The sequence below is a fragment of the Sorex araneus genome, chromosome 5, assembly GCF_027595985.1.
Source record: "Sorex araneus isolate mSorAra2 chromosome 5, mSorAra2.pri, whole genome shotgun sequence".
Lineage (NCBI taxonomy): Eukaryota > Metazoa > Chordata > Mammalia > Eulipotyphla > Soricidae > Sorex > Sorex araneus.
Window position 1 is genome coordinate 63,064,733 of NC_073306.1, and position 19,854 is coordinate 63,084,586.

General features: G+C 36.0%; 2 protein-coding genes across 2 annotated transcripts in view; one reads left to right on the forward strand and one right to left on the reverse strand.

The window, feature by feature from the left end:
• Window positions 1–19,854, forward strand: part of TNNI3K (TNNI3 interacting kinase) — a 302,459-nt gene that overhangs the window by 205,086 nt on the left and 77,519 nt on the right. The gene's annotated exons all lie outside the window — the stretch shown is intronic.
• LRRC53 (leucine rich repeat containing 53) lies at window positions 4,948–19,270 on the reverse strand. Its single transcript, XM_055138220.1, is given in 7 exon segments — window positions 4,948–7,274; window positions 10,495–11,007; window positions 18,138–18,459; window positions 18,462–18,649; window positions 18,652–18,767; window positions 18,769–18,923; window positions 19,157–19,270. Coding segments are annotated over 7 exon segments (3,735 nt in total).

Below are 19,854 nucleotides of genomic sequence, written 5' to 3' on the forward strand. Positions count from 1 at the left end.
GGTATATAAATAGTGGGGAAAATAAAACTTGTAAGTATGATAATATATCTAAAAGAGTAGGAGGGAACATTCCTTTGATCTCAGAATGAAATTCCAGAATATCTAGTTAACAAGAAAGGCTCTTTCTTAACTGCATCGAAATAATTGATGTCTGCTATGTTTTTAGAGACTAGCAAAGTAGGAAATTTCACTTCTTTACTCCTGATAACACAGTTTAGCACAGGGTCTAAAAATACTCCTGTCAGTATGTATTGTTATCTATTGAAATATTTGTGTTTAACAGCCTAGACTGATTCTTTTGTTCTGAGTAGAAGGAAATTCTTCACGTAGGAAGAATACTAGGAGATGGAGTCACCATTTCGAAAGGACTAATGGTTCTTATTTACTCAGTTCAAACCATAATTAGTGCTGTCCTTTCTTTATATGACCATATTTATGATCCACCAGGGCCTTTATCCCTCTTCAACAAGGAAACAAATAAAGTGGGACTTGTATCTCCAGAAACGTCTCACCTTATGAGACAGAGAGATCCAAATCTTATGTCTGGAAGGAGTAAGAAAGTTTCTCTCTCTTTTTATAAAGGCAAAACCCAAGTTGTTAAAAACAAGTCGTTATTCAACCCCACAAGTATAAATATATAATATGATGGGACATGGGTTGAATGTGCCAGAGTAAACAGCTTTTTCTCCTGACCATCCAGCTAGCATATTATATATTTATTTGTGTAGAATATTTTCTCACTACTAGAATATGAGCTCCAGAAAATCAAGGCCTTCTTTGTTTGGTCATCTTATTTTGTTTGCTGCTATAACTCTCATGCCTGGAACTTTCTTAATGTTAGAAAAATTATTGATCAAGTAAATAAACTACTATTATCATGAATTTAAAAGACCTATAATTCTCTCACTTGAATTTTGATGTCCTAAATTTAGTCTTGAAAATGACATGACCTAAAATAATCAGTGAAAAGCTTTTTCTTTCTTTAATATGTACCCTAGAATCCAGAATTTTCCCTACATGGGGCACTAGCTATTCCAAACTGTAACATAAAATACCAACATAGGGAATTCCTTCTGCTTATTTTATCTGATTCTTCAGGATTATACATATGGTATATATAAAAAAGTTGAATTTCAAGATATGAGTAAGCTGTTGATGTCTTCTAAAAGCCTATTTTGCGTAGACTGGATGAGTCAAGCAATAGATTAGAAAATTAGAAAAAGCTAATAGAACAGGGTCAAAAGAGAATAATTATGATAATAGTAAAATATGGGGCCAGAGACCTACTATGAAAGGTAAGAGAGTTTACCTTGCAGGCTGCTACTGCAACCCTGGATCAAACGCCCTATACCATAGAGAGAACCCTGAACCTTGCTATAAGTAAATCCTGAGCACAAAGTAAGAACAGCACCACCATATGTGGCCCTAAAACCAATAAAGAAATGAATTAATGATAAGTAAACAATAATATCACCACCCAGCAATAAAAGCCATATATACGCATGCACACACACACAAACCCTGAGAAGTCAAGATTTAAATATTTAGTGAAAAAGCTTAATTGCTAAGCAGTAAGGCCTCTTAGCACAGGGCTTAAGGGGGTGGAGATCCAAGGAGAAGAATGTGGAGCAAATAGAAGGGAAGAAAACTTCCTGCCAGGTCAGCAAAATCTAGGCTTGTCGGACTGGTGAACCCTGACTTAACTGTAGTACGCATCTCCATGTTTTAAAGCTGAGTTTTTTTCTGCATGTGGCATGCCTGAGTCATCGTTATGCCCCGAGAGGTGGGCACCATGTCGCAGACTGAATATTAAGGAAATGGGAACAATGTTATCATCCCTTCATTCAACAACATGAATTTTTACCCCATGAATAGAGACTGGGGATTCATTGTGCTCTCAACAAAATATAATGCCTACTGGTTTTACGAATAATCATATTAATGATTTTATAGGTATAAACTAAGAGGAAGGAAAACAAGATTATATGAGAAGGCAAACTCAAGGAAAAGTAGCACTGGGGGGGCCAAGAGTGATGATGAGGAAAGGGTTCCTGGAAAAAGTAATCCAGGAAGTAAATCCAGTTTAATTTAATCAGATAATGAGCCTAAGTAAGAACTCAGCATGATATGGGAGGGAAAAATCATTTAAACAAAGAGAAAATGTATAAATCCATTGTGAGGAAAGACACAGGGAGAGATTTTGGTTACTTGAATACTGTAGCCACTGAGTGGTTAAAACTCTATGCCAAATATCATTGGAAACAAGTACATCTTTAGCTCTAATATGATAGCAGCATGCTATTCTAGTCTATACTACTCTCAAGTTCACTACTCATTTTCTCTTTCATTTTCTATTGTCACTGTCACTGTCATCCCCTTGCTCATCGATTTGCTCGAGTGGGCACCAGTAACGTCTCCATTTTGAGACTTGTTATTACTGTTTTTGGCATATAGAATATGCCACGGGTAACTTTCCAGGCTCTGCCATGGGGGTGAGACACTCTCAGTAGCTTGCTGGCTCTCTGAGAAGTGTGGAGGAATCGAAACCGGGTTGGCCATGGGTAAGGCAAACACCCTATGCTGTGCTATCTATTTTCATCTCCTCTATGAGTCTCAATCAAGATTCAAAAGGTGGAACAAAGACAAAATTAAAGGTGATAGAAAAGTGAAAACCTCTATTTCTAGGAGATGAAAATAACTACTGAGAAACAGTGGGATGGGTAGGGAGGTCTGGGGTTACAGGGACAGCTTTTGGAAAGCCTTGGAAGTCAGAAGAAATTTTTCAGGGAATTATTTTTGTGCCTAGAACTGTGAAGACATAGGATAAAAAACGGTTGTTTTGTTATTGCAAAAACCATCAAGTTTGAGATTCAAGTTTGTATTCACTGTATACCTATAGTACTAAGTGAGGCAAGCACCAAATAATCTGATGAGCCTGAAACAAAGCTTTGTTTCTTATTTTGTGTGGAATGCATATGACATACTTCAGATTACCTGGGAGTATTTATTAAAACAAAGGTTCTGAAGACCTATTCTAAATCTACTGAGTCAAAAGTATAGCTGGAGCCGGAAACTTTACATTTAAATAAAGAACACAGGTGAATTTAAAGGGAAGAAAAGGACACAGACACAGCCAGCCGCCAGCCGTCCTGGCTGTTCATGCAGTAATCCACTTGATTACCACACAAAGACTGCTTTGGTTACCATGGGGACTCAGGAGCCAACTTCAAAGGAAGAAATAGCATGAAGTGAATGTCTGGTTGTTGGAAATGGAGGAGAGGAAAGTGTCCTGGAGAACTGTCAAATCACCACTGACTAAGAAGCATCAGCTAGTAACCAGATAACTTGTTAGACCCTAGATATTCGGCATGTTGTTAGCACTGAAAGGAGAACAAAGCTAAGGGCTCAGCAGCGAGGTTAAAATGCTTAAAACAAACAGGAAAATGAAAAAGAAGGGTAGGGGAAAAAAGAAACAGTTTACTATCCCTGGAAACCTAAGCTACGTAAAACTGAGGGAGCTGTCAATTAGAATAGGATTTATTATGCAAGAAATTGGCATAGATGCCCTTCTCACCATAAAGGTGCTTAACAAAATGAAGTGGAATCAGAAGAGTCAGATAGATGGCATAGGAGGGAAGCAGAGAGGGCAGAGGAGTTAGGGATAAAAGCTAGAAGATTTTGAAACTAGGGAGAAAAGAAAGAGAGGTAAGAGTTAAAGGGAAGTTACAAAGTTATGTGATATGTTGGCAATTCAAAATAGGAAAGAAAGTGGAAGATAGTATACATTAACAATACTTACATTTATAAAATAGTGTTTTTAAGCTTTTTGATATTTTCATGTTTAGATATAATATTGGGGACCTGGTCACAAATAGAGTTAATAGAAGAAGAGGTAATCAATTGCTTTTGCAAGCTTTATTTCCCTTTAGGAATTACTAAATATTATAATACATACCATGATGGTATGCTTTCAACATTTTACTGGGACATTAGTAATAAAATTATTTGAATTTACTTCTTTATCAAATAATTATAACTTTGAGTGGGATGTATATTTTGTATGGCTTTTAAATTTAATATTAATCAACACATTTAATCCCTGCATGCAGGATTTACCAAAAGCAAACAATAATGGCATACTAAACACAAGAGATCAAACCTTAAAAGCTTATAACTAACAGTTATTTAGTTTTCAAAATCTACAGTTAATAAGAATTGGCAATAAAGCTTGTTAAAAATTTCTTTTGTTCATTATCCATTGTGTTTTTCTTGAAGGCTCATCTGCTCTTTTAAAATGACTGAAGCTGAGATCTCCACCTAGTGGATTTATGAGATGTTGCAAATTTTAAGAAACAGTTTACTATCCCTAAAAACTTTTTTCTCTGAAATAACAGGTTTAAAAATTTTTCTACTGTTTCTAGGATAATTATTAAAAGAACAGTCACAAATAGTTGAAATATATTGGTATGCATATCAGCTAGAGTACAGTTAATAAAGCTCAAATTCTATTTTCATGCCATAATTAAGGAAACAGATCAGGCAAAAATATGAATATATTATCATTTAAATAGAAAGCAGTATTGTAATGCACTAAATGAGATATGTATAATAATTTTCATAAAATAAACATCAAAAGTGTAAATGTGCTTAAGTACTTTTTTCTTAATCCTTCATTTTCTTAAGTCTTTTTATTTTAGTGTTTTTTATTTTAATTTGTTTTCTTTCCTGGTCTAAGCAAAAATTTTCTCTTTGGTTTTATCATTTAATAAACCAAACTCAATTAATTTTGTCAAGCATATATCATCATTTCATCTTTGGTTTTTGCAAAACATTCAACTATGTATTTAAAAAATTGATAATCGTTCTTGAGAATGTTTTTCTTCCAGAAAGAATGCGTCCATAATGCATGCAAAGGCTGTGGGTATTTGTGTATTATTTTACAGACAGCTAAGGTAAAAAGTGATTATTATTTGAGTTATTTTGTTCTGCTTCTAAAAGTGATGTATTAGCATATTCAGCAGATGGTAAATGCAGCATAGGTTTTGAAGCAGAGTTTTCAGCTTCATTTTTTCTAGGAATTTGAGACACTTCATTTTCTTCCTCAAAACCACTGTTTTTTAACTCTGGCAAGAGGGAAAGTGCTTCTTGTGTCTCCATTGTAGATGCACCTTCTTCATGTTCTCTATTATGTGTATCTGGTTGAATATTTTGAACATTTCTTAAATCATGTATTTTCTTGCTCATTTGAAGATCACTTTCACTCCAAGGTGCTCTATTTTCAGTTCCATGGGAGCTTGTAACACTCAAATCCTTAGCCGGAATGGTGTTCTCACCAGAACTTGATTCAGATGATTCATGTGTTTTACTTTTTCCTTTCTCCCAAGTCCACTGCTTTTCTTTTGCGGTGCCTTTTAAGGTCATCTGTCCAGTCTGAATTGACGTTTGAGAATTTGCCATGCTTTTATCAGGTGTTTTTTCCTCTTCTTTCCCTATTATTTTTATCTCTAGTGCTCCAGTGCCGTCATCTCTAGGCAATGCATCTGTCCTGTCAATTCCCTTTTCACTCTTATTGTTTAGATGCCAAGTGGCTTGAGTAGGGAGAGAGGTACTGATATCCTTGAAAAGCTCTCTTCTATTTTGGTATGGAGTAGAATTTATCTCTGTAAGTGTTAGGCTGCCCTTGGACTGTGTTTGGGGAATGAGAATGAAATCTCCTGTCTCTGTTTTCAGACATGTGTTCCCCATATCATTTCCCTCATCCAGAAGACAAGCTTTTGCAATTTTATGTGATGAGTGGGGTCTTGTCATTAACATTGTTCCTCCGTCTCCAAGTATTCCATAACTTGAGTCTTGTTCTACTTGTTGAGAAGTTTCATTTTTATCTGAAGTATGTTCCTTGTAGGTGCCAGTCTTGTGGACACCTAGAAGTTGTGCTTGATTTCCTAAGGGCCAAGAAACCTGGTCAATGGTCTTTGATTTGTCTTGTTCCAAGTACGTAGTTGGCTCTGTTGCTGCTTTGTCTGTCGCCTCCCTGGAATGGTGGCTTGCTAGAACATCACTTACTGTGCTTTTCCAAGTAGCTGGCAAATAACTTGGTACATCTAAGTGAGTGGAGCCTTCAGTTTGCTCAGTTGAGAGCTGAGTGTGTGAGTCTTGGTACTCAGCCAACATGAGTGTGGGCTGAGGTAATGTTGATGAGTTTCCATCACGGCAGCCTTTTTCTTCTACAGAACTCCGGCCAACTACAGACAAGTTAGTGCTGAACAGAAGGGCCGTTTTAGTGGTTTTTTTGTAGTAGGGGGTCTGCTTTGGGGCATGTTTGCGAGGCAACGGCTTTGAAGTGAGTCTAACATAGCTGTTACTCTCTGGCTGTCGATGAACACCTACAGAGGTCATAAGGTTTATTTTGGCTTCTTTGTCAGAAGCTTTGGATAACTTATTAGCAAATAAGACATGTTTGCGTTTCTTTGGGAGTACTGGCAAGATCTTTTCTGGATGAACCCTGACTTTTCTAAAAGGATGCACATTTAATTTTATCCTTAAATTTTGTCCTTTAAATTTTCCTTTGAGATCAGATTGATTGGCTCTCTTTCTTTTCAGAATCTGTGGATCAGTGAACCATTTTTCTGCTTGGTTTTTCTCCTGAGGATTGTTGCATTTTTTGAGATCCAAATTGATTGTGGGACTACTTTGATTTTTCTGCTGTTTCCAATGGGTTGATGATTTGGGTGACATCACAAATCTATCTTTCTTTGCTAACTCGAAGTTGTGGAAATGAACCTTCTTTGGGGTGTATGTTTTCTTGATTTTTACTGGTAAATTTGATAACTTCATGCTGTCCTCATTCATAAGGAATTTTTCTATTGCACTATTAATTTGGAGCTGTTCTTTTTCAGGCTTTGAATATTCTCTATGATTTGGCTTCTTTTCCTTCGTATAACCTAGAAACTGATCACAGGGCACATATTTACAGATAAGAGAATTGCTTGGCTGAAAATACCTAGGCCTGTTCTGTTTCAATAGTCCACAAGGATCATGATATTTTGATCTATGTTTTTCTAAGATCTTTTGTGCGTAGCGTTCCTCAGGCTCACAAGGCTTAGATGAGGAGCTTGTAATAAAATGTCTCTGCCTGTGAGGTTGTAAGCCATTGTCTCCCTTTTCTATTGGAGGCTGCCATGATTCATTTGTTAAATGCTTTTCAAGACTTTTTCTTGCCAAGCCTGAAGCGGGTGTTGCATATCTTCTACTAAATGTGTCATTGCTGATATCTGCTGAACAATAAATGCAGGAATTTAGCAATGAGCAGAGTTTCATTACCCAAAACAAACAGGTGTGTAGAAACAATGTCAAAAGCACAAAATGAATTCTAATGATGACAAATCTTGAATATTTTCTAATTGTTAGCCAAATCGACAAAGGAGATTTGGCACATCTGTGTGCTTGCATAATATTATTTTTAAGGGAGTGAGTGTGAGGGACATACTCAACGGTGCTCAGGACCACTGCTGGCCCAGTCTTCAAGTACCACTCAGTGCAGGGGACTATCAATTGCTGGAGACCAAACTCATTGCTCCATTGTGCAAAGCAGGTATTCCAACCCTTTTGACTATTTTCCTAACCTGCAATGACATTCTTTGTGGCTATGTTTTAATATGTTGTAGTAATGATTTAAAAGTGGTGGAATTAGAAGGGAGAGGAAGTAGGGAGATAGTATAGGGATCAGGGGTAACATGCTTCTCTTGCAATGCAACCAACCTAGATTTGATATCTGGTACCTCATATGGTTTCCCAAACTTCACCAGGAAGATCCCTGAGCAAAAAGTCAGGAGTGAGCCCTAAGCACAGTGAGGTGTGGCCCAAATAAAATAAAACAAAATGTTGTGAAATTAGAAATAAAATATTAATATTGTACATATTTAGATTGGTTGTTAATTTGGCTAGAATAATATATGAATACTATCCAAATGGTCATTGGAAATTTCTTTTCTGACTTCACTTACCCCTTTGAACTAAATATTACTGGGGAAAATAATGTAATATTGAATAGTATTTAGATTATAACAAAAAGAAACAACCTCAAAAACAGAAAAAATGTACTACTGTCTCCATCATAATATAGACCGTGCATTTTATCTATCATCACTTAAGATAATAAATTTGTTAAATGAGTAAGAATTTTAAAATATTGCTTGGCATCTGTGTTGCATCAGTTGCTGCTTAGGTTTTTGTATCTTTTAAAATCGAGGGTTGTTTGGGGCCACATCTTGCTGTGCTCAGAGCTTTCTCCTGCCTCTGTGTTCAGAGATCATTCAGGGGACCACATATGGTTCTGGGAATCAGACTTGGCTCTAACATGTGCAAGGCAAGTACCTTAACCCCTGTACTGTCTCATCAGCCCTCTACCTAATATTAAAAATGATGCATATAAGTATAATGTCGTATTCTGAATAATATTAATGGCAAATTAATAATAAGAGTAATCATTAAGAATATACTAAGATCCAGGTACTGTGTCAAATGTTATTAATTATCATTTAAAGCAAAATACCTGATCCATTGGATAAATGATATTAACTTATCACTTTAACAAGTGACAAACAAGCTTAGAAAATGGTATAGTTTTTCCCTAATCATGTGAGCTAAATGATATGGGCAGAACTAGTTTCAGACTGTTCCCAATCCTAAACTTTGAACCACAATGCATAGTAAGTTAAAAATTATTTAAAATGAGTATTCCTCTTGTTCACAAAATACCTCACAAAAAATTTACCAACTTCTTTTTATTTATTCAGAAGAAAATATAAGTTTTTTTCTATTGAGAATAGGAATGGTGATTAAGAACCAGACAAGTACCTAATTCTAATCTAAGTCCTATCATCAACTTGACCTTAGAGAAGCTACTTAGTTTCTAAATATTAGGATATTCTTCTAGATTTGGCCTTCATATGAGTCTAAAATTATTCTAGAGCAAGATTCTGTAGCTTTTATCAGATCTTTAGAGTCACAGGACTCAGTGATAAATATTAAGAATTAACTAATTCCTATCTAAAATCCCCTCTACACACCTTTGAAATACTATAATTCTGTGTTGCCACATAAAAAAAGGCACAGAGTGATACTGTGTCTTATGGTCTGTTGTTCTGGAGAAGTTTTAAATTTAGTTGCTTTCTCCTCAAATACCTTTGGTCTCTAGCTTTATTATGTGTCTGAAGCATAGCATGATTTAAGGTCTTTCTTAAAAGTAACTGTACTAGTTTGACAAATGTGTTGTGTGAAACAAGGAACTAGGTTTTAAATGATTAGCAAACCCTATTTCTTGAATAGAGATGTTTCCCAAAGAAAATATAGGCATTATAATGAGCTAAAATGAAAACACCTGCTTAATATGGTTGGTTCTATTGGCAGGTTTAATACTAATTTTTTTATAAAACAAAAAATTTGATCTTTCTTCCTTTTTTACCCCTTTTGAAACAAAGTCCACAAAGTGGTAAGAATTGGAATCTGATAAATGCAATAGGATAGATTCATATATTACCTATGTCACATATAAAATAAAACACATATTTATTCTTATCCAGTTGTTTCAAAATATATCCTTAAAGGACACATCTCCATGGTAAAAATTTCTTTGTGTAGCACCTCTGTCATTCATATACTGAGAGAGACCTCTGCTTGTTGTAAGCCAATTCAAATAAATGACAGGAACCTCTTTACAGAGTAGCTGTCAAAGTTTTTACTGCTGAGCATGAACACTCACCTTACTATTCAGGGAGGAAAAAAAAGACCTTTAATTCACTACCTCCACCTAAATATTGACATTGCCCATGTACAGTGGGTAGATGTCACGGCCAGATTCGCTTGGCTCTCCCAACATGGGACAATGAATTAAGTCTTGACTTTCCCTGGACTAGGAAGTTATCATCCCTGACAGCTCAGCAAGCAAAGTATGTGTCTTGACATCATCCCTGAAATGAATCACTAGTCTTAGAAGGCCTATTCTTCTAACGTGTCATGACCTGGGAAGGTTGCTTACTGCAGAATTGGCATTAGCGCACAAAGGATGTTGGAATGGAAGCCAATACTCAGCCTCCCATAAATCTTTACAGCAATAGCACTGTTGCTGTTTAAAATGTTTCTTTAAAAAAAGCAAACCAAAATAACATTGCTAGTTGTGGGGTCACAAAATTCACTTCCCAGGGGTTGTAAAATAGACTCTGAGGGTAGGCTGTCTCCATTTCCACTTCTGCCTCAGTCTAAACAGACAGACTACAGACAGAAAGACACACACACACACACACACACACACACAATCTCTCTCTCTCCTCTCGCTCTCTCTCACACACACATGCACACATATACAATCTTCAGAAGTAGAATGGACAGAAATCAAAAACATGATTTTATGGCATTCATTCTCTTGTACAGGAAATTAAAGGAGCTACTTTTCTCAGAGGGGAGGAACATAGATTTTCTAAAACCAGAATAACTCACCTATTGTTGCTATGTGCTGTGGAAGAGTTTTAGGCTGGACTTTCCCAGAGTCAAGATTCCTTAGGCTTTCAAATCTCTCCGGACAGTATCTTGTAAGTAAACCTGCTTCATTAAAAGCTGCCATATTCTCAGGAGGCTCTGAACATGCAGACTTCAACAATCTGCCACCAGCATAGAAGAAAGTGCTGTCTGCCCCATGGCTCTTGCCTTTCAGGTTTCTAAATGATCTGTCAAGGACTGTGGATTCAGAGACCAGTGCTACTTGATGGCTATTTTCCTGTGAAAGTGGCATTTCCTTTCTGGACCCCACTATGGACGTGACCTTTATCTCGTTTTCCTGAGTTAAGTGGCAGTTACAGTATCCCTGAGCGTGGTAATTTCTTGCCTCATGAGCACACAGGGATTCATCGGAGGTTCTGCAACAAAGATTTTCTGATATGTGTTCATTTGCTTTGCCTTGTTGAAGTTTCCAGTTAAATATAACTAAGCCTAGGCAAGTGAGACCAACAGCTCCTATGACAAAGATAGAGATCATCAAAAGATAACATCATAGGAAGAAACATAAATCATTAAATATGAAATTCACAAACATTAGATTTGTTAAATATTCAAAGGGAATCAAAATGAGTGGTAAATGCATGACCATGCAGAAAAATAACAGTTCAGACATGGTTCTGCTGTTCAATTTGTATCTTTAATTGTAGCTATTAAAATTTTTAAGAGACCATAACATCTTCAGTATCTGTGGTAGAAAAATGTTTTGTGGATGGCAATTCACTTATAAAAAATAAGTAATGTATTAAAATTATTTTTTTTACTTTGGAAATGAGTTTAATTTCACATTTCCCATATCCTAATTCTAGAGTAGTTATAGACAACATGCAGTATAGTCCCTAAAATTCTAAAATACCACAGCCACCTCTTCAAAAAGACTGATTCTGTATGTTGTTACCATATTTTATACATACCTAGAAGTCCATAGCCTTTCCAAATATATCATGGCTCCCCATTACATAAAAGTCAAATTTCTTGTCTTCAAGACTCTGAATCTGGCCATAATCTACCTTCCTGGCTTCTTAAAAAATTAAAAATATCTATCTTATTCATAAGTCATGTTTCAAATTCTTCATTGATCTTAAAAGGTCTCGTGTATGCTGTTAGAGCCTCGATTAATTTAAATTTTATTCTTTAAGATTGTAATACTAGCCTCTATTTATTTAAATTTTATTCTTTAAGATCTTAATAACTCTCAAATTTATCCTTCTATTTTCTTTCTTTCTCATTTTTTCAAAGATCACTCTCCTGTGAATGTCTAATCACAAACTGCCTAGTACTTTCATTTCCTATTCTTGAAGATGTAGCTTATTCTTTGAATAAAATTATAAAAGGAAGTGTTTTTCAAATTCAAGTGCAGATTATAAATATTTTTCTTATCTCAGCAAATCACATAATTTTAAAAATATCAGTAAACAAAATTCAATAAGATAGCAGATCATACACCATGATTTAGTGGAATTTATTGCAAGAATGCAGGGATAGGTCAAATATACAAATCCATTCCAGTGATATATCAAACCAAAAAAGATAATTTGAGGGGCTGGAGCGATAGCACAGCAGGTAGGGTATTTGCCCTGCAATAGGCCGAGCCAGGTTTGATTTCCAGCATCCCATATTGTCCTCTGAGCACTGCCAGGAGTAATTCCTGAGTGCATGAGCCAGGAGTGACCTCTGTGCATCCCGGGTATGACCCAAAAAGCAAAAAAAAAAGAAAAGAATAAGTTTGAATAATGTAATCATCTCAATAGATGCAAAGGAAACATTTAGTGAAATTCAGCATCAATAAATAAAACTGATATAGAATATGCACATCCAAATAGAATAAATGTTTTACATATTTAAGCAATAAACATATAAATCGAAAGAATAATTCTAAATATTACCACATACTCAAAAAGAATAAAATGCCCAGGAATAAATTCAATGAAAGAAGTGAATAGCTATATAATAAAAAGCATAGCATTGATTAATAAATAAAATAAAAAACAAAGAAATGGAAAAATATGCCCATGGGTCAGAGTAATCTTAAATTTTATGTAGATCTACAATATCTGCAATATCCAAAATAATTCTAAGAAAAATGAATAAAAAATGAAGGACTTGTACTTCCTCACTTGAAACTATACTACAAAGCTATAGCAATAAAGAACTCTGGTACTAAAATAAAAACGCGCAGATCAATGGAATAGAATTAGTAGTCCATTAACAAAACCACACATGTGTAAAACCAATTTAGGCCATAAAGTCAAGAGCATACAATGGAAGAAGAAAATTCTCCATGAATGGTACTGGAAAGATGTGTAGTATTTACAGAAGAATGAAACTAGATCACTCTTACACCATAGGTCAAGTTTTATTTATAATATGTTGAAGACTTGAATATAAGATCTGAAATCATAAAACACATGATGAAAACATAGGTGACAAGCTCTTTGACATTACTATTACTGATGTTTATGTATTCATCTCTAAGAGGAAAAAATCTATAAAGAGATAAACAATTGGAATAACATGAAAACAAAAATCTTCATAGTGAAAGAAGCCATTGTCAAAAAAATAAAAACAGCCTTGGGCCGGATCTCTGGTACAACACGTAAGGTTCATGGTTTTGCCTTACACATAGCTGAATGGGCACAGAGTCAGAATAATCCCTGAGCACAGATTAGTGTGCCCTCCCACTCTCAAATAAGCAGCCTGCTGAATTGGAAGTATAGTTGTATGTATATATTTGTAAAGGGTTAATATTGAAAATATATAAGTAACAACATAAAATTCAGAACCCTCAGTACAATTAAAAATGGGCAAGCAATATAAAAACATTTCAAAAAAATTTCACAGAGAAGATGAATAGATGGCCAGTAGACATAAAAAGTTGTCCTATATCATTAATGACTTATAAAATATAAGCAATACCACAATAAGATTTTCCTTTCACACCAGTTATAATGGCATACTCAAAAGTTGATAAAACAATCCTGTTGGTATTGATATGAAGATACTAAAATCATTATACATGGGCTGGAGTGATAGCACAGTGGGTAGGGCGTTTGCCTTGCACTCGGCTGACCCGGGTTCGAATCCCAGCATCCCATATGGTCCCCTGAGCACCGCCAGGGGTAATTCCTGAGTGCATGAGCCAGGAATGGCCCCTGTGCATTGCCGGGTGTGACCCAAAAAGCAAAAAAAAATAAAAATAAAATCATTATACACTTTTGGGTAGGTATTGCTGTAGCCACTATGGAAAACAGTATGGAATGTTTTGTTTTCAAATCTTTTTAAGTGGAACTATCTTATAGGCCATTATTTCCATCTCTGGGGATTTATATAAAGAGCATGAAAATATCAACTTAAAGAATATTCCTGGGTGGAACAATAGTACAGTGGTAGGGTGCTTTCTTTGCATGTAACTAGTCTAGGTTCAATGTTGGCATCCCATATTGTCCTCTGAGCACCGCCAGGAGTACTTCCTGGGTGCAAAGCCAGGAGCAACCCCTGAGTAATATCAGGTATGGCCTTCAAACAAACACAAAATATTTATTTATCTCACTCTGACTAATTTTACTTAGCATAATTTTATCAAGGTCCAACAAATGGTAAATCTCTTTTTTAATATCTGAGTAATATTCTATTATGTTTCTCTGCACCAGATTTCTTTATCCAGTCAGATTGTTTTTATATGTTGGCTATTGTGAACAGTGTTGTAATAAACACAGGGATTAATAAAGTACCCTTTCCTTCCACTCACCCATCCTTCAGATAGGCTCAATTTATATTCTCAGTCTAAAAGATTTTTTCCTCATACACTTCCTATGCCCTTGTTTTGTTTCCTTCTGTACATCTAATATTTTTTTAATTAATCATTTTAAAAATAGACACAAATTTAGATTTAAATGTATTTAAATCTATATATAAATATATCTTAGAGTTTGGGTTTTCCAAACAAAATTTTGGTTTCAAAATGTAAAGTCTTATGTAGCACTGTAGTACTGTCGTCCCGTTTTTCATCAATTTGCTTGAGCAGGCACCAGTAACGTCTCCATTGTGAGACTTGTTGTTACTGTTTTGGACATATTGAATATGCCACGGGTAGCTTGCCAGGCTCTGTGTTGCAAGCAGGATACTCTTGGTAGCTTGCCGGGCTCTCCAAGAGGGAAGGAGAAATAGAATCTGAGTCGGCCGTGTGCAAGGCAAACACACTACCAGCTGTGCTATCACTCCAGTCCTTATGTAAATAATACAACTTTAAAAGCACTACACATCTCTTATAGAAAAGTCAGGGTTCAAATCTCTGTTCTGACTCCACTCTTGGGAAAGTTTTCTACTTTTTAAGCCTTTTTTCTCTCCTCTATCAAATGGTGATAATTGAGACCACTCAGGTTAAATGATATGACACACAGTACTTTATATAGTAATCCTCAACAAATAGTCATTTCGGTTTATGATTATGATCACTACTTCTACTGTTTAGGTTCAGTTGTCCCAATAGATCCTAGAAACCTCAGCTGATAGAACAAGTTCCCCATAACCCCCTAATCATTAATATCCTATTATATAGGGCCTGAGAAATAGTACAATGGGCTGGTGCTTGCCACGCATGCAGCTGAGATCTGGGTCTGATTCCCAGCACCCCAGGTGGTCTCCCAAGTCTGCAGGAGTGATCTCTGAGTGCAGATCAGGAGTAAGCCTGAGCACCACGGGGTGTGACCTCAAAACCAACAAACAAAAATTACTGTATGACTAATGCAGATATTAAGCCAGATAACTAAGGAAAGAAGTAAATTTTTGTTAATACAGTACCATCAGCAATTGAAATGAGAGTGAGCATAATTTGATTATAGGGAAAAAGTATGTGTCTATCTCTAATTGTATCTCAATGGCTAGAAACTACTCTTTCTCCTACTGGTAATGCTAGAGCTATATCTGTATCACATTACCAGTCAGGTATGGTCACTTTCCATTAATGAAAAGAGAACAGAAGCAGCAAATGAAGCTTGTAGGTAGGCTGAACATGCTATTAAGAAGTTAGTTAGATTTTCATTGCCGTGGGCATTTTGCTATTTTTAAAAAGTGTTCTAAAAATCTTTCTGAGTTAAAAAAAAAAGAAAACAAAATATAGGAAAAGTAATAAGTTCTCATTGAAGTACTTAAAACCTGTTACAGCTTTATGCAAGTTTTATCTTTTTATCTATCAGTTTCCAGAGTGAGAAGCACCAAGATGTCAGAGTATGTGTCAAATAGTCACTTATTAACATAAATTTATTGAATGTGATTTTTGTATTCCTTTGACTTGTTGAGGAAGAAAGTAGAATCAGAGGCCAAATTATTTTTTAAAATTCTTAATTTTAGGGAGGTGCAGAGATTGAACTTAGGTCTCATGCATATGAGGTACTTTTTCTTTTACCAATAAAATATGTTCCCAGTCCCTCAGAGATCAAGTTATAATTCTAAATCTTTGTCCAAATATCTATAGGTGTAAAAATTAAGGTAATTTTCACTTAGGAAGAAATTTTAATGAATTAAATTGATTCCACAACTTACATTTTTAATTGTATCTATTACTTGGTGAAGAATACAATTAGAATTATAATTTTTACACTATAATCTAATATGCATACAATCAGATTTATGATTCATCAGAATTTATCAGTTAAACCGTATCAGATTTTGACAAAAACTTTGGAATATTTTAGGTCTATTTCTACACAAATGCAGTATCATTTACTTAGACATATCTTTTATAAAAACATATTTAAAAGATACTTTAGTATAATCACCGTATTATAGTATTTCCAAAATGATGTTCGACAAAACATCAATTCAATGAAGTCATCTATATGTATGTGGTGGTGGTGGGAGCAAGGGGGCAATTCATGGTTAAGTACGTTTGAGAAGTTCTTTACATTATATCTTTCTTTTAAAGGTTCATAATATATATTACAAAATGAAAGTCTATAAGAAATGCTGAAACAAAGATGTCATTTGCACTATTTCAAGCATTGCCTCAAATACTTGAACCTTCAAACATTTTGCTTATGTGTTTATCTATTTATGTTTGGGGGGGAAGGGCCCTTCCTCGAAGTTGTCAGGAAGCCAGGGATCATTCCTGGTGGTCCCCAACCCCCTAGGTTAGCAATTCAATGCTAACGGTTTCTGAGACCAGCAGGGACACCTAAGTAGTGCTCAGAGGTCTTAGGAATATACCCAGTGATGCCCAGGAGGTCTCTGGTGCCTCTGATGCCTGGTTTCCTGGCTCCTGTCAGTTTTTAATAGGGATATATGTTACTCCCTGAAAGTAGTTCTTGAAGAAACACCTAGAAACACATCTACTGTCTCCTTGCTATTGTCTTACATGATAAATTATCTCTTAGTGCGATTATTGACATGGTTCACGATTCTTTAAATAATAATCTTTCTGAGAGGAACTTAATTCCAACTGAGTCTGACTATGATTGGTGGTATTTTTTTTGTCTAAATTTGTTGCATATCTCCTATTATATGTCCACATTAAAAGTGTAAACCATTAAGATATAAAATGTTGATGTCTCATTGATAAATTATAAACCAACTAAAGAATAATTATTTAGAAGATATATTTGAAACACATAAATCCAGTCCTATATGCTATTTGGGACCTCAGGTTTTTCAGCTCTAGAGAACTATCATATTCCTCCCCCTTCCCATCACCATACAAACACACTTATCAGCATGGTTACCTACACATTGTAAGTTTAGCAGGGAAACAAATTTTGAGATATGTCTTGCCCATTTGGTCCTTAAAAATGATCCCTTTATATCACTCATTCAGTGACATAAAGGCCATACACATGTTTTCTTTTAAAGTTTTACGCTACCATAGAAAATCTAAAAGGTTGAACACTATCATGGTTTTGCTATTCTGAAGAGATAATGACCCTGTATGCAAAATCTGAGTAAATATAAATAATAATTCTAAGCCCCAAACATAAGGAAACCAAGGTACAGAAAAGTCAGTTAATCTGCCTAGAGTCACAGAGTAATATTCTGGAGCTAAACCAGAATAATCTAAGTATAGAGCTCGTACATTTAACCCATTTGCTGTACAAACACGATAAAGTAAGATTTTGTGTAGATCATAATATATCTCTTTTTATAATTGATAAAGTCCACAGTTCCTCATTTTCTACCACAGAGATGTGATTGCCATGAGAAAAGAAGCTATCTCATTATCCTTTTAATCCGTATTTCCTAGCATTTTAACAAATGCACCTGTATTTTTTGGTTTGGGATTATTGACCAATTATAGATACTATTTATGAGTTACAGATAAGAAAAGTAAATGGAATGTTTTTACTTAGGATCAGATTTCCAGTTACATCAATGGCAGATTTGAAATTTGGAACCCAAACCCTTTTTCTCTGTTGTTAGCTTCTCTGCAAAAGGAAATTCTTACAATCTATGGCAAATCAACTAATCTCCCCAGAAACTCTCATCATCTCTACCCACAAACCTTGCAAAAATTCCCAAGCGTCTGTGGAAGGCATCACTTAGTATGCTTCGTGGTTGTGGACAAGAGAAGGGAGAAATGGACACACATATCTTAGGCATACCTGCAAGGCCAAGAACAGTCAGCAGGGCCACATCGTGCCCTGGAAGGAGGGCTCTTCCGTCCTTTAGTACCAGAGTGAGGTTGGGAGCCTTGGAATCACAGCTGGTATCTGACAGCCTCAACATGCTCTTTGCTGAGGCCATTGCTGTTGTGATGGGAGGCTGATAATTTAGACCCTTGGCGTTTATGGATGTGTGAACAGAAGACTTCATGTAATTCCTTAAAAATGGAGGGAGGGAGTGGATCTCACAACTGCAGCTCCACTCATTCTACTCCAAGCTCGAGAGGATTAACTGCTGCCTTGAATTAAAAATACATGGCACCTGTGCACAAACATATTTCTGGAAAGGTCCATTTCTTGTAGTTGACGCAGGGACTGGAGGTCATCTTTCCCAATGTAGGAAATCAGAGAAATCCAGATGCTAAGTTCCAGTATCTGCAGGCTGGAATGCTTGCTGAAGGAGTGAACAGTGAGCAGAGACCTGTGTATTTGATTGTGCTCCAGCAATAACATCTGGACTTTGAAAGGCCTGGTGGGGCATCTTCCAGAACAACTTCCATGCCATTTCTGGTCAATGAGAACAGGGCAAGATTAAACAAGCACACATCGGAGCCCTCTATAGAAGACACATCCATCAGCGATGATTAAAACCTTCATGCTCACAGGGGCTGCTATAAGGAAGAAAGGCACAGACAAAAGGCAATACTGGAGTGAGTGAGAAGGGAGGACAGTGGAGAGCAGGGCTAATCGATACCCTCTGAGAGACCAGTACCACCTGGGTGATAACTGTCAACAAAGTGAAAATGATTATCTCATTTCTCATGTAAAGGGAAAGGTGGCTCTTTACCAGAATGATGAATTTTTACATTTTGGGTTGCTATGACATGTTTATTTGAGAAACATAAACCCATCTGTTTCTTTAGTTGTCAAAGACAATTCATTGTTTGGGATTATGATCGCCAACGGGTTCTTTGTTTATGATGGAAAGTGGCTTTTCCTTTCTATGACTAGGCAGTGACCTGCTCCAGTCCTGCTGGGCCAGGGATAGATTTCGCCCCAGAGCTGAGTCTGAGTTCGGGTTTCTCAACCAGCTTTTCACTAGCAGTGTGTATTTCTGTTGTGGAGTCAGTCATCTTTTTCCTCTCAAACACTAATGTGTGAGGTAAGGTGGAATGTTGTTTTCTGATACTTTGGGATTTTATTCTTGCTTTTTTTCAGCTCCAGGCTAAAAGTTGGCAACTTAGTATGGATCTATATTCTCTCCCGACAACCCAAGGATTTGTCAGTGGGGATCTCATTATAGTCCGGGCCATCCTGGCCTCCTGTCTAATATCTGTGCCCTCCAATGAAGTCCATCATGTGATGACAGGTGGTACTGAGGGCTTCCAACTGTTAAATCCCTTCACCATAATCACCTCAGAGCTATCACTGCTCTGTCATTAGGAATCAAAGCATTTTAACTCAATAAAGATGTATTATAATCAAGAGTTATTGTAACACATCTTTATCATGCTAAAATTGTTTTGACTGCAAATGACAGTGTCATAAGGATGGAAGAGCCCATTGTCCCTGGGAGGCCTACAGGTGATATTGGAACAATCAACTATGGGAAAAGCAAATCACAATTCTCTTATGAAATTCAGACTTTATCACTGAAACAAAGAGACATAAAAAAATTAAAATGTAAAAGACAAAGAGATTTCAGAATGCCTTCTTT